Source organism: Silurus aristotelis (genome assembly GCF_946808225.1).
Source record: "Silurus aristotelis genome assembly, chromosome: 2".
NCBI classification, from domain to species: Eukaryota; Metazoa; Chordata; class Actinopteri; order Siluriformes; family Siluridae; genus Silurus; species Silurus aristotelis.
The window spans coordinates 12,497,658-12,513,106 of NC_139575.1; the positions used below are offsets into that span (position 1 = coordinate 12,497,658).

The 15,449-nt window shown below is 37.6% G+C and overlaps 1 protein-coding gene across 2 annotated transcripts in view; it reads left to right on the forward strand.

Annotated features, from left to right (window-relative positions):
* dipk1ab (divergent protein kinase domain 1Ab) overlaps positions 1-14,723 on the forward strand; it is a 36,297-nt gene extending 21,574 nt beyond the window's left edge. For both annotated transcript variants that reach the window (XM_083569748.1, XM_083569749.1), the window contains 4 exons: positions 11,129-11,263; positions 11,436-11,543; positions 12,440-12,616; positions 13,158-14,723. In XM_083569748.1, coding sequence (XP_083425874.1) covers positions 11,129-11,263; positions 11,436-11,543; positions 12,440-12,616; positions 13,158-13,973 — 1,236 coding nt within the window. In that variant the 3' untranslated portion in view covers positions 13,974-14,723. The remainder of the gene's footprint in view (positions 1-11,128; positions 11,264-11,435; positions 11,544-12,439; positions 12,617-13,157) is intronic.
* Positions 14,724-15,449: the final 726 nt, after the last annotated feature.

Sequence of the window (15,449 nt, forward strand, 5' to 3'; positions counted from 1 at the left end):
AGTATTAAATGTGAAGTAGGCTGATAATGAGACGTGTGGCCTATTTCAGTGTGGACAATAGCCATCTAAGTAGGGGAGAGTGGGATAAGATGAGTCATTTTTTACTTATCTGGTAAATCCTCAGGATGGGGAAAAGAGGCAGAAATACAATAGAAGCATCTAATTTAATTTCAGGATGTTTCTTTTCAATTTAAATGATGAGAATGCATATATGACAGTGCTCTAAAGATATGGCTTCTCATATAAAAAGTGTTTCTGTGGCTCAATTTGCCCCAGAATAGAGGTAAGTTGATTTGAGTCAGTAGGTAAATTGCACAGTCTGGGAGTAAACTGACCATGTAAATTAACATTAATCAAACCCATGTCAAAATTTAAAGATAATTTACTTATTTTAATTATAGAATTTACTTTTACAAGTAGTCACATTTTTTACTTAAATAATATAAAGCTAAACAAATTAAGTTTTAATTTCAATATCTGAATTATTTTTTAATCCACGCTGCCCTATGTATTGAAAAAACATCAATCAAGACTATCGGTAGGAATTAGGGATGCACTAATCGATCCTGAAGTATTAATACTTTTGATAATGGTGTTGTATTAGATGGATCCATTCTCATATTAAATTATCAATCCTAACTGAGATTGTTTTAAAACATGCTCAAAGTCAGCATTCTGTCACTTAGTCATATATCCTGGGGAACACACATAGCTTCTGAGATTTTATTTTATTTTTTTCAAAAACAGAAACAGGTTCAAGGGGGAGAAATGGCCACATTTTCTGCAAACATTTTTTTACTGAAACATGAAAAAAGGAACATAGAAACATGTGACAGTTCGAATATGGTTCATGTGACAAACTATTTTGTTAAAAGTTTATTTGATTATTTTTGTTTAATTGTTTACATAAACGTAACAGTGTCTGCAGGCAACAGTAAAGCATGGTGGAGGTTTCTTGCAAGTTTGTGGCTGCATTTCTGCAAATTGAGTTGGAGATTTGGTCAGGATTAATGATGTTCTCAGTGCTGATAAATACAGGCAGATACTTATCCATCATGCAATACCATCAGGAAGGTGCCAAGTTTATTCTGCAGCCCGAACATACACCCAATGTCATTAAGAACTATATTTAGTGTAAAGAAGAACAATGACTCATGGAAGAAATATTTATTCCCCCCACAAAAATGTTTGGACCAACCTACCTGCCAAGTTCCTTCAAAAAATGTGTAAAATTTATGCTTTTTTTTGCAGGCAAAGGGTAGTCACACTAAATATTGATTTGAATGGGATTTTTCTTCTATTTATTTCATTTTCATTTTGTTAATTGATTAAAAAATTAACTAACACTTTCATTTTTAAAAGCATTCTCACTGTATAGAATATCATCACACCTACCTTAAAAGCTTACATAGTACTGTTTATATATCTGCTTTTCCAGTTTGGACCAAACTTTTACAATTAATATTTTTTTAATATATTTTATATATATAATAAAAGGTTTTTTTTATATATTGACTCAGTCACAAAGGCTTTAAATACTTTGTAGCAGGGGAGCAGCGCTTTTAATCACTGACCAGCAAGAACACAACATGAAACAGTTGACTTATACCTGTAATGAAGAGAACGCTGCCATGGTAACACATCAAGACACCAGAGGGCCATCGGTCTGCCCAAAGCTATTGAGGTTAACCACTGTAGTTTGTTTTTTCATCTAACCATTTATTGTACGTTTAAGACATCCAGTGTGTCTAATTTAGTGCTGTTTTAATCTGGCACTGTAAAGGGCATAATTGTAATATACTTATATTTATAAATCTATCAGTATACTTTGCAAAATTAAAATACTAATAAAAATAAATAAATGTTTGTATTTAATGAGTATTTAAGCAAATAAAGGTTCTAATATTGATGTGAAACAATTTATCTAGCTCTGGCGCAGCTAGTCATCATATTGTAATTAGTTGAATGAAGTTCACATATAACAATTAAAGTGTCACTTGACCTAGTTGTCATTAGAGACTGGAAAAGGTGTTAGATTTGAATGAAACATGGATGGTGTAAAATACAGGGCAATTCTAGAAGAAAAACATTTGCAGGACAATGAGTTTACTGCAGAAGCTACACTGGAGTGGTCCAAAAGCAAGCATGAGATCAAATGGTCCAGTGGTGGACGAAGTACACAAAGCATGTACTTGAGTAAAAGTAGAGATTCAATAGTAAAATATTACTCCAGTAAAAGAGTTCCCTTTAAACTTTCACTTGAGTAAAAGTGCAAAAATATTTGACTTTAAATGTACTTAGTATTCAAAGTACTATGATTTAGAGCAGTCAACAAATTTGCATACATTTCTGAGAGCTTTCTTTCATGTATAAATATTCACCCTAAATGCATTTATTGCACAATTAAATACACGTCATTGTGCACAATTTATCAAACTCTCAGAACCAAGAACCAAACATTTCCTTCAATAATTGTAGCCATAAGATACAGACAACATCTATATCTTTATAATATACTGTGTATCTTTTAAATTAGGCTTTCAAGATGCACTGGAGATTCCCCCTTACTGAATTCGGTTCAGGACCTTTTCAGTAGAATCACAGAAAACCTTTCTGACATCACCTTGATTAAAAATAATCAAATCAATAAGTGCTGTTTTAACTACAATCCAACTAGACTAGTGAGGATGTAAAAAGCATAACAGGCAACCGAGCATAACCTAAGTGCTATACAGTTATTAGCCTGTTTCGTTAAATGCATTTGCCTATACTACCTATAGTTATAACCAGATGAGTGATAGAGCGGCATACACATCTTTATCTTTTGCACGTTTCCCCCCTTAATCTTCCCTCTTTTTTTCTGAATTGGGCTTCTGAGTGTTTATACCTTTTTTTGTCATCCATAATTTTTATTTGGATTCAGCTCTTCTTATTGACGTGACATCATTCCAGGTCTTGTCAGTTCTTCCATTAAAAACCCTGAAGACTGGGGTGATGTCAGCCAACCCCTGGCTCTCCTTTCTGAATGTATGAGTGAGGGAAATTCTCCGGGTGGTGGGTGCACACTCCGAGCCCCAACCAGGTTCATTGACAGTGACATGATATAATAATTGACGCAACCGTGCAAATGAAAAAAAAAAAAAAAAATTTAAGATTTCCATGGACGCCCCACTGCCAAGCGACATTCAAAACAAGTTTAAAACAAAGCGTGCGCTCTGCCCTGATTGGTGATTTGCCGTGTGATTGACCGGTTAAGTTTTTATCCGCTCATAAATAAAAAGGAACGACTGATTTTGCTAAATGTAGTAAAAAGTAAGATACATGACTTTGAAATGTAGTAAAGTTGAAGTAAAAGTCTCCCCAGACGGAAATACTTAAGTAAAGTAAAAATATGCTTAGAAAAACTACTTAAGTACAGTAATGAATTACATTTACTTTATTACTATCCACCACTGAAATGGCCCAGCCTGGTCGAGAATATAATCACATCACTTGAAAGTTAATGTGAACCAGTGGTTTCCTTCTAATCTGATAAATCTTACGCAGGTTTGCAAAGTATAATGGGCAAAAAAAGTGTGTGGCCAAAATGTGTTTAGAGCTGACCATCACAACCTTCTTTGACAATTTCCAAATCATTGTCATTAACACAAAGGTTGTCCACCCTCTCATACTCTTGAGAAGCTTTCTACTGGATTGTGAGGATCAGTGATCATTCAGTCACAAGACTATTTTTGAGTTTAGGCACTGATGTTAAGTAAGGAGGTGCAAATTTATTCAGTGGGGAGGAGGTTATGGCATTTTGAAGGCTACTTGAGTTCTTCCACCTCAAACCTTACAATCCATGTCTTTATATGTTTAACTTTTGTGCATGGGGCACAAAACAGGTTTGGGCCTTTTAGTAATAGTAAAAGGAAGGTTTGTGGTAACTATTGCAAGAGCTTTTTAGAACATATGGGTGTCTAAATACTTTTGGTCAAATTGATTATGACGAATAGCCTCAAGATTTTGTTGGTTTAAGTAACCTTTCTCTCACAATCAAATATAATTTGCACCCTAGAATGTTAGACATATTATGTTATGGAAATCAAAATTGCATTGAAGACTTTTTTCCACAATGTAAAACAAAAAAAGTGAAAAAGGTAACAGTGACATTAGTCCAGTAGATTTTTATTGGACTGACCACTGTTTAACAGAAATAGTTCTTTAACATTTATATGTTGGTTGCTACTTAGCAGTAAGAGTTGTATTATTATTTTTAGGGATGCACCGAAATGAAAATTCTTGGCCGAAACCGAAAACTGAAAAAGAGGAAAGCAAGGCCGAAAACCGAAACACCGAAAGAAATTATGCCAATTATTATTACCATTGCATTTATGGCTATGATTGTGTACTAAACTTACTAAAATCAAGGCATTTCAATTGCATAAATTAAATATTAAAGTTTCAAAGAATAAATCAATTACGAATTATGAAAATATTTATTTATAGCACATTGCAACAATGCACAGGATAAAATAAATTAAAATTCAAACTTAAATGTTTAACTTAAATGCACTCATGTGTACATTTAATAATAATGTACAGGCCCTCTGTCCTGCTGAAAGGTTGTAAAATTAAATATGTTCTTTCATAAAAACAAAGTGCATTCAGAACAAGTGCAACTGCTTAAAGATACAACAATACAACAATATCACTGGGAAACTTCCTGCCTTTTCAAAAACGTCCACCACAGACGGAGTGCGCATGCTCGGAGGGGTTTTGCTTTTCTGTGCCGCGTTCCTCTTATATTCAGCATAGCGATCGGGATGTTTGGATTTCAGGTGATAAATTAAACCCGACGTGAAGAAAGTCTTTGCAGACGAAATTTCGGCAGTACATGTTTTGCAAATCGCTCTCCGTCGGTCTTTCTAAGATTCACTGAAATACGTCCACACCGCAGACATGTTGCTTCAGACATGCACGTGCAGGCAGCGGTTTCTGTTTGCGTCATCACAACAAACTGTTTCGGCCGCGTTTTTTCGGTGATCAAAGTCTCTTGAAAAGAATATTTTCGGTGGCCGAATATTCGGTGCATCCCTAATTATTTTTCACAGCGGTTATTGTTACTGCACTAATTAATTAATTAATGTACTTCAGATTATTTGTAGTTAATGCGATTAAGGAAAATTTTATTGTACAGCATTTTTTTATGTAGCACACTTTGTCTTGAAATGTGACATGACTTGATATTAAAATGATCAAACTAAGCCAAGCTCAAAACATTTAGCATTGTTCCACTTTTATCTTTCTCGTACCACTCGAAAATATGGGTATATAGGGTAAAGGCACAGGCCAATTTCACAGAATAGTAGTTGGGTATTCGGTTCAATTTATATGTGCAATTTAAGAGCAATGTGGGTTTTGTTTTATTTTCAGTTATTTCGAAAAACATTATTTTATGAAAATAGCTTGAAGCTTCTACATTGCTGCAACTGCTGTTACTGTTTATGGCACGTTCACATCAAATGGAAGAGCTTTCGGAAATATTTTGGAAATCTCATTCCTAATAAAACTCCACACATCTCTGTCTGATTACATAACAGAATTGACCGTTGGTGAAAGCACATTACAGTGGCGAAGTGGGTAGTTTTTGCTTCTGATTACCATCACTGTACCCCGCAACATCCTATATATGCAAAAAATTTGACATTCGGTGCAACCCAGATGAGGATGGTTTCCCTCTTGAGTCTGGTTCCTCTCAAGGTTTCTTCCTTATGCCATCTCGGGGAGTTTTTTCTTGCCACAGTAGCCACCGGCTCAATCATCAGTGACAAACTTACCCTTATAAAGAACATATACATTTTTATCACCACATTATCTGTGTAAAGCTGCTTTGAGACAATGTTCATTGTTAAAAGTGTTATATAAATAAAAATTGAATTAAATCATAGCTCAGATAGCTTATAATAGCTGTCTGTGTTTAGTTTCACTTGTCCTCCTCATCCATACAGGTTTTCACTGTTTTTTTTTCTCCTTTTCATCCAACCTCCAGTATCATGGTGTTGGATTAGCGAATGTGTGTGTGCTTGGAGCTTGGGGGTGTATAGTCCTGCCTTGCACCCAGTCTTCCTTGAATAGGTTAAAGAACTAGGAAAACTGGTTACTGAAAACAAACGAATAAATTGTGTAGTTTATCAGCTGCAAAGTATAAACTGAAAGTACATTTATATAAACTTGCATGTCTAGGAGGTTCCCATTGTTCTTTGGTTTCGGCCTGTGAAATTGGGTGTTCGGTAAATTCTGACATTTTCTTGTGAGGTTTGAGATTATTTGTGACAGTAAATGTGATTATTTCCATTTGTGGTAACAAATATATTAGGCACCAAGCGAACATTTTGTCCTCAAAGTTAAAGTGTTAGAAGCAGGAACAATGAGCAAGCATAAGAATTTGTGCAAATTTGACAAGGACCAAATTGTGATGGCTAGACGACTGGGTCAGAGCATCTCCAAAACTAAAGCTCTTGTGGGGTTTCCCAGTCTGCAGTGGTCAGTATCTTTTAAAAGTGGTCCTACCAAAGAACGGGAGCTGATCGATGGCCATAAAGTTATGCCTGGTCGGCGTATGTTAAATAAACTATGCTGTTATGTCTGGTGAAAAGATCTGTAACACCAATTGTGCCTAGCAAAAAGAGTGCACAGTGTGCCAGACCACCCATATCTGTCAGCAGTGCCTAAGTGATTCTAGAAGAGTGAGGTAAAGTGGGTGTGAGAGAGAGTGAGCGAGCAAAGTGGGTGTAGGCAGAAAGATGCTTAATGGGGGTTTAGGGGAATGAGCAGAAGGAGAAAGTAAGATGGAATAGCGATGGCTACATTAGCATCTCCCTGAGTGCTCATGGGAGACTGGAAGCAATGACCTGTCATTAGTGGAGCCACAAGGGAAAGAATAAAGGAGGGAGATTAGATTAAATTAACAGACTGACAGACTGAATCTGACTGCTAAACCTTTTCCACCAGTGAAGGAAACAAGGAAGGAGGATACACTGTGTATTAATTCTCAGCCCTCCTAATTACATGCATGAAGGTGCAAAGAAGACCTGCATCAATACTTGTCTCTGTCCTGGCACCCAAGTGATGCAGCGAACCTTTCACGGATGCACCTTCCTTCTCACTCTTTTAAAATGAAGACTGAGATACAGCTCTTTACCAAGCATTTGAACTCTATTTGTTCAGTTTTTGTTGCTAAACTATCTTCCTACACTTCTGTAATAGAGTCTGCTAAATGCTGTAAACACATCTAAGTCTTATCTGATGCCTGTCAGTTGTACTGCATTACTTTAAACACAAATGAATCAACTTCCCACTGGTATGTTCGATTATAATACATTCATTCAGGAACATGAGCGGAGACTCCAGTCTCCGAGGTAAGTTTGTTAGCAAGGAGCAACAAGTAAATCATGGATTTTGAAAACAGAGAGCTGATTAAAACGATTTTTCTGCAGATACATTATCAACATGTTTATAAAACTGAAGGCCTGATTTACAACCTCTTTGCATATGGCCAGGACAAGCGAAAAGAACAATAGTCGAGACGTCCATTACTGCCAAAGCCAAGACAGATAATCATTAACTAATGAATAAAAGAGGCTCCTTCAAGTCTGTGATTTGTCTGCTAATCCTCCCGTGTAAACATTATTTAATGTCATCGGTGATCGGTGTATATACACTGAGATCGTTCACAGTCGTTTGAATCCGGATTTAATAATAACAAATGTTTGCCCTGGACTTGAGTCAAAATGCTTAAACCAAATAACAAGACCTAAAATCACTTTGCTGCACATTTATGGTGTTTCCTTTTATAAATAAGTGAACAGTTGAACTACAGCCTGAATTATATGCCTTAAGTTTTCTCAGAGATGTTTTTTTATCTTAATCATTTTGTTGCGTTTTTAATCTACACAACCATATCCTGTTTGGTTTTAATGGGCAGCTTGTTGTATTTATTCCAAATATATTTTTAAGAAAACTGGCTCCATACATTCAAAGCTGCTTTAAACCTAATAAAACACATGTATGGAAATTTCATGCAAACAATAACATGGGCTCGGGATGAAACTAAGGATACTGGAGGTGTGTGACTTCTTCCCACTGTGCCACCCTCAAACTTATTGTTTTAAGAAGATGTGCTTGATGGTTCTCTAAAAGTTGGGTCCTGCAGGAATCTGGTTGTTTTGGATGCTGAGCTCTCAGCTTGTGGTTTAATAGTGCCAAGCTCAGGCTTCTTTGATATTAACATCTAAAAAGACTCTGACCCTTAACAAGAAAGCAGGCTATAAAAGCCTTAAATAAGAAAACACAGATTTATAGCATTGATGGTTAAAAAATATTAAGTCAAACAACAAAATACTGCCTGGAAGAAAATCCCAAAACTGAAAATGACCTGATTTTAGACCTGTCCTAAATAAATATCGGCTGAGATTATCCACTAATGTGAGATCTTAACACATCTGATCTACTCACAGTCCGGTTTAAAAACATATTCGGCGTTCGTGATTCAACACTGTCATGTGGGTAGAAAGACGATGTCTCGTGAAAACACAAGCTTCACGTCAGGTGTGAAGTAAACAAACTGTTTTCAACCTTATCTGTTTTAATTGTTGTTACATTTGCTTACAGGAAATTCTGAGACTGTCATTTGAGCAGAGTCTGGAAAGGTTTAATTAGTGGACAAATATTGTAGTTTTAATGACTGTTTTGTGAACCAGGACAAAAAATGAATCTGTCATTATAATTTTGGTCTTTTAACACATATATCTGTTACTAAAGCAATTATAAGTCATTGTTTAGTAGAAATGTTGAATGGAAACCAGTAGGCCAATTATCACTTGTTCCATCCTCATGCTAAAGTGCTGGGTTTTATGGAATATGAAAAGCAATTTTTCATTAATTTTTAAAACCGTTTTATCGCTGGTTCAGTTTTGTAGCCTATCCTGGGAACATGGAGACAAAGGCAGGAATACCTCCCAGAATGAATCCCATTTCATGATATTTCAATACTTAATATGCAGCTTTCTTATTATGCAAGGCAGCTTTGTCTCCTCACTGTTTTCTTAAAAAAAAAGAATAATAAAATGGAGGTGTCTGTTCAGAAAGGCATTTATATTAATAATTTATTCCCCATTATAAATATTTCAATGATGTTAGCATCATTGGGGCCCGGATTTCTGGGGCATATGGTGCACTAAATACAGCCTTCTGCTTTCACATCATGTTGAGTGTTATCACCTTCACAGCTGTCGGTAGCAACCCAACTCTCTCACCTCCTCATTACGACTTGTTTTGTGTCTCTCATCTGTCATCCTCTCTATTCAGTATGCAGTCGGAAAACACACACCGTCACCTTTATTAGGTTGTTCACTTTTTCTTTTCTTTTTTTTTTGCGGGCGAGTGCATTTACGACAAGAAGTGTTTTACTGTGCAGACACGGCTCACAGGTGTTGTAGATTAAGACAATAACAATGGGGGCACAGACCTACCTCTTACTTCTTCAAGTCTCTCAGTTGCTGTCAGGAAAGAAATGAAGCTGCTCTCTTACTCTGTCGTTCTGCACATACTTAATAATAGTCATCAGTGCTGGAAGCAATTGTGCTGCACTACAAGGTCCTCTTTTCGCCTGTCAGTGCTGGAGGCGAGATAATGTCAGCTCTGGGTTTTTCAGACAGGAATGTGTCAGGTCACTGTAGACTGAATGTCCTCGGGTGAACATGCTCCCAAGTGTTCAGTGCTTTTGTCTCACAAGCTTTTCATTTAAATCCTGCTTCCTAATGGATCGGGTACAGAAATGAAAATTACTGTTGAGTTTATTGGTTTAAGCAGATTAACACTTTATAACTGTCGGATTGCCTTGCGATCGAATCTGGGCTTGACGTCAAAGAATAGCAAACGAACCTCGGATCTGTTTTTCTTCTTTCACTAGGGTACAATGCACCTGCTGTTCTTTGTATAATTGTTTATTTCTTTTAAGAAATGTGACAGAGTTTATGGAGTTTGTTTTTCTTTCTTCATCACCTCTTTTCTATTGCCCAAGACCTCTGAGAGACACAGTTTCACTGATACCATTTAAGGCAATAATATAGCATTAATATACAGTTGTACATTTTTATAGCATAAATGTGTAATGTATTTCTTTCACATAGGTCTTAATAAACTATATGAACAAAAGTGTGTAGACACCTGATCATAAGATTTTCTATGGTTTTTGAAGATCCCATTCCAAATTTAGTCCCTATTTGATGTTATAATAGAGTTGACTCTTCTGGGAAGATGTTCCACTAGATTTTATAGTGTGCTTGTGGAGATTTTTTGCTCATTCAGCCACAAGGGCATTAGTAAAGTCAGGTACTGATGTTGGATGTAGTGTACCAATTCATCCCAAAGGTGTTCAAAAGTGTTAAAGGTTAGAGATCTTATTGTAGGCCACTCAAGATTTTTTACTCCAACCCATGTAAAGCATATCTTCATGAAATGTTATGCTACCACATCTAAAGAGATCATATACAATTGTGTACCTTTATCTTTGTGGTAACAGAGTCGGGAAGAACCACAAATGGCGAGAGAGTCAGGTGTCCCAATACTTTTGTCTATATAGTGTGTTTATGCGATTGACAAGACAGCTTCTCATATGAGAGGTCGTCCACCATTATTGTTACAGAAGGGACTCTACTAATCAATTACTTTGTAATAAGGAGATAAATGTTCAAACTACAGTAAAATAATAAATAAATAAATAAGACTTCCTTTCTTACTCTCACCAGTTTTTAGCACTGGTCCCAGCTAAGCTTTATTAATGAGAAATTCCCATTGAGCTTAGAGTTATATAATGCATTGTCACTGATTTGCAGTAGAGACTCAGCTTGGATCGATAGCAAACTATGAGATGACAAGCACAATGGTGTTGATAGCGTTGTTATTATGAAGCTCCAAAGTAGTCCAGGCTGTCAATGACTAAAACGTCAACTCAGAAATTAAAATGGAAGCCACTGAAAATTATGTGTTGGTTATAAAAAGACTGATATGACTTTTTTTTTTTTCCGTTATCTGGTAATTGCTTTCTAGTATAATCATTTCATAGTTCTTTCTGTCTTCTGTCCAGGCTCGGTTCTCCTACTTGCACATGAAGTACCTGTTCTTTTCCTGGCTGGCCGTGTTTGTAGGAAGCTGGGTGGTGTATGTCGAGTACTCCTCCTATACAGAGCTGTGCCGTGGACATGAGTGCAAAAACACTATTGTGAGTCCACGCATCCAGCATTTCACAAGGCCAGCAGATCCAAGGTCCTCTTATAGGCTGTGACAAGGGAGCCATCTGCTGGACCATGACTTCCCAAATTAGAAAATACAGTGCCGATTACTGGTGTTCCTGTGATGTGAAATAGTGGTGTGTGTTTGTGTGTGTTTTTCAGTGTGATAAGTTCCAGAAAGGAGTGATCGATGGTACAGCCTGCAGTAGCTTATGTGAGAAAGAAACTCTGTATTTTGGGAAATGCCTTTCTATCAAACCAAGTAACCAGGTGAGAATCTTAATGCGATACAGACAAGTTTACTTTACTTTGTGCTTATTGTCTGAAAAACTTGATCGTTGCTGCCTAGTGAAGCTGTATTTAAAGGCAATAAGACATCAAGGCATTGTTGTAATCACAAAACACAAATGCACATGATACAGCCTTCTGAGGTGCCTTCATCTGGTAACAGTTTGAAGGCATAATTTGCGGTCTTATAGTCCTATGAATAAGCAGACTGTACAATAAATGGCAGGTGAAAACACTGGGATGAGAGGAACAGTTAGTGGACAAAAGTTATTTATTGGTAACAACTGGGTTTGCTTACCGTGTGCCAACGTTTCTTTAACCTGGTACTAAACAAAAATAAATGCAATAATGGTTTATTCAAACAAGAAATATCTGGGCTGTTGTCCTCTGTGATGCATTATTCCATTTTAATGAATGTTATACTTTTGATGAACTTTTCATGAGGCAGTCTCAAAAAGTTTTCTTGCTTTTACCTTCATACAGACAGACAGACGGAGAGCTTAGTAATGGTACACAGCCATGAAATGCAGTTTAGCATCTACCAGAAGGGCAAATACTTGCAATTGTGCAAATTAAAAAAGTGCAGATAAATATGCACTTACATGTAAAATACAAGTCCATATCTATATATTTAATATATTGAATATCTGCCTTATAAAGACCGACTTAGGAGATCAGCAAGGCATCCAGTAAGTGAGGCATTGCCTCCTGTTTTGGACACACCATTAATATCAGGTCATAGGATTTAGACAAAAGAACAGCCTGTCCATAAAAGATAAAAAAATAATAATAATAAATTCCCCATTTTACATACATTTTAAATAAAGGCATTCTAGGAGGCATAAAGAACTGCAGTCGATTCTATGTATACATTCCAGGTGTATTCTGGTAGCTGGGGGGATTTGGAGGGCATCATTAAGTGCCACATGGAGGATGTGCCACACTATGACCTTGAAGGAGAACTGGAGCCTCGGAGAGAATCTGCAGCCTTTAATAGGCCCACTAAAGGCACATCTGTGGAAAAGTTCAGAGAGATGGTTCTGAGCCATCTAAAGGTGAGAGTAAAGTGCTTTAAACTTCAAATAAAGGAAAAAATCCGAAATAGTTACTTTGCTTGCTGCTTGAGGAGGGTTGCATCAATGTCACCTTTGTCACGAGCCAATCGTAGGCATCTATGAGCTCACGTGTTGGTGCTGTAGTTTTAGTTGGTTTGATGCCTAAGTAGTAATTAAAAACACATTTTCTAAATTTGAAGATTTGATCAAATACTCTCGTGGGTGGGAACTAGAAGAAATATTCTAAACTGTTTGTTACTTTGGATAAAAGTGTCAAATGAATGTGTAACTATACTATACAGTATTTTCTACACAGTAAATAGTGTAGTATCTATTTGGAGTTGAGAAAGCGTTTGTAGTGTGTAGTAGTAGGTAACCATCTAGTATAGTTTCCCCATATCAGGTCATGACAACAGGTGGAATTCCAGGACCAGGGTTGGAACCTTCTAGCGTGATCTATTATTACAGTTAAAAATTCAACATTTATTTTTGTACAACTATCAACAATGAAACTCACCAATGGATGTCACTCTGCCTTTAGGCTAAAGTGGGCGATCAGGCAAATCTGCATGACTTGGCGGTGCTCGTGCTTGGCGTAGCCGATGCCAACAAGGATGGCGAGATCTCTCTGGCAGAGGCACGCTCAGCCTGGGCTCTGATGCAGCTGAACGAGTTTTTGATGGCCGTCGTCCTGCAGGGTCGGGAACACACTCCAAGGCTGCTGGGCTTCTGCGGAGACTTGTATGTATTGGAGAAGGTGCCGTATGCACCACTCTATGGCCTCAGCCTGCCTTGGGTTGTGGAGTTTTGGCTACCAGCAAGCCTGCGCAGGAGTATGGATCAGTGGGCGGCACCATCATGGCCTCGCAAGGCCAAAATTGCAATTGGCCTTTTAGAACTGGTGGAAGACATCTTTCATGGGCCATTTGGCAGCTTTCTTATGTGTGAAGTGAATGCAGCATGCTTTGGCTACACCGAGCGCCATGACTTGAAGGTGCTGGACGCCAGGCGCATCGTTCCTGAAGCTGCTTTCCAGAAATTGATGCGCGAACGACGGTGCGAAGTCGACACGGACTGTTTATATGGAGTAGATTGCTACACTACCTGTGACCTCACCAAGCACCACTGCACCACTGAGGCAACACAGCCGAACTTGGCTAAAGTTTGCAGTGCACTGAAAGACTATCTGCTCCATGGAGCACCACCGGACGTTAAGGAAGAGTTAGAAAAGCAACTGTATGCATGCATGGCTCTGAGAGGAGCCACTGAGCAAATGGAGATGGAACATTCGCTTATCCTGAACAACCTGAAGACACTGTTGTGGAAGAAGATTTCACATACAAAGGACTCGAAGTAAATATCAAGTGACTTTAATTTGTCTGGACAGAAATCATATTACAAAAGGTGTCCAAACCTCAACAGAGTATTTTAATCCACTATCTTATCTGCAGTGCATCTCCTTAGGTCAATATCCTCTACATGCAGAGGTTTTTTTGGGACCACATGGTGTTTATTAAACATCCAAAAAGAATTGCTGCTAGGTGTTTGAACAGGTGTCTGTAATGTGTCCCTGCTATAGAAACCCCATCTCATGAAAGACTTTAGAAAGATGAATGAAATGGTAAACCCCCTTAGCAGCCAAATCATTAAGAGACGGCTGATTAAATCCTGATGTTGCTACTGCTATTTCTGAACAGAAGACCATAACTGGTCCTGCTCTCTATGTAGGAAGGATCGCACACTAAATCTATGTAGTTGCATAAGCAGCAATTGGAAAAGATATCAGTGGCCGTCTTCATGTATCATTTCAAAAGTGTTCACTTTCACTCTTCAGAGACACAATTGGATACAACTAACGTGTTTGACAATTAAACCAGTAATTCACATTAGGAGCAAATGCACGATTCCTAACTGGCCTGTATAGTATACCTTTCTGTACAAGATATACTACAGGTTAAGTATGAGAATATAAAAACAGCAGACATCCTGCCAGCACTAACAGAAGACAGAACTGCCACTGAAACGATCAAACTGCAACGTCCCAATTTCTGTACTATATTTTGGGGGTAAATATTTTTGGAATAAAAAAAGAAAAGAAAAAAAAAAAGCTTGTTATAATAGCTTTAGACTTTATGATTGATTCCAAATATAATTTTGTAGACAGACACTATGTTGCTGTGTATGTATGTATATACACAAAAAAATTATAAACGCAAGTTTTGTTTTTGCCCCATTTTTCATGAGCTGAACTCAAAGATCTAAGACTTTGTACAAAATGTACAAAAAAGGTTTATTTCTCTTATTGTTCACAAATCTAAATCTGTGTTAGTGGGCACTTCTTTGCTGAGGGAATCAATCCTCCTCACAGGTGTGGCACATTGAGATGCTGATTAGACAGCATGAGTATTGCACAGGTGTGCTTTAGGCTGGCCATAATAAAAGGCCACTCTAAAATGTGCAGTTCAACTGTATTGGGGGTCCAGAAACCAGTCAGTATCTGTTGTGACCACCATTTGCCTAACGCATTTTGCCCTGTACAATGAAAACCGGGATTCGTCCGTTGAAAGAACACCTCTCCAAAGTGCCAGATGCCTGACATATTTTAATTTGGTTATGCAAACTGATTGTTGCAGCAGCAGTCTGGGTTGCTGGTCTCAGACAATCTTGGAGGTGAAGATGCTGGATGTGGAGGTTCTGGGCTGGTGTGGTTACACGTCGTCCGCGGTTTGTTAGGCCGGTTGGATATACTGCAAAATTCTCTGAAACGTTTTTGGAGACGGCTAATGGTAGAAAAATGAACATTCAATTCACGGGCAACAGCTCTGGTGGACAT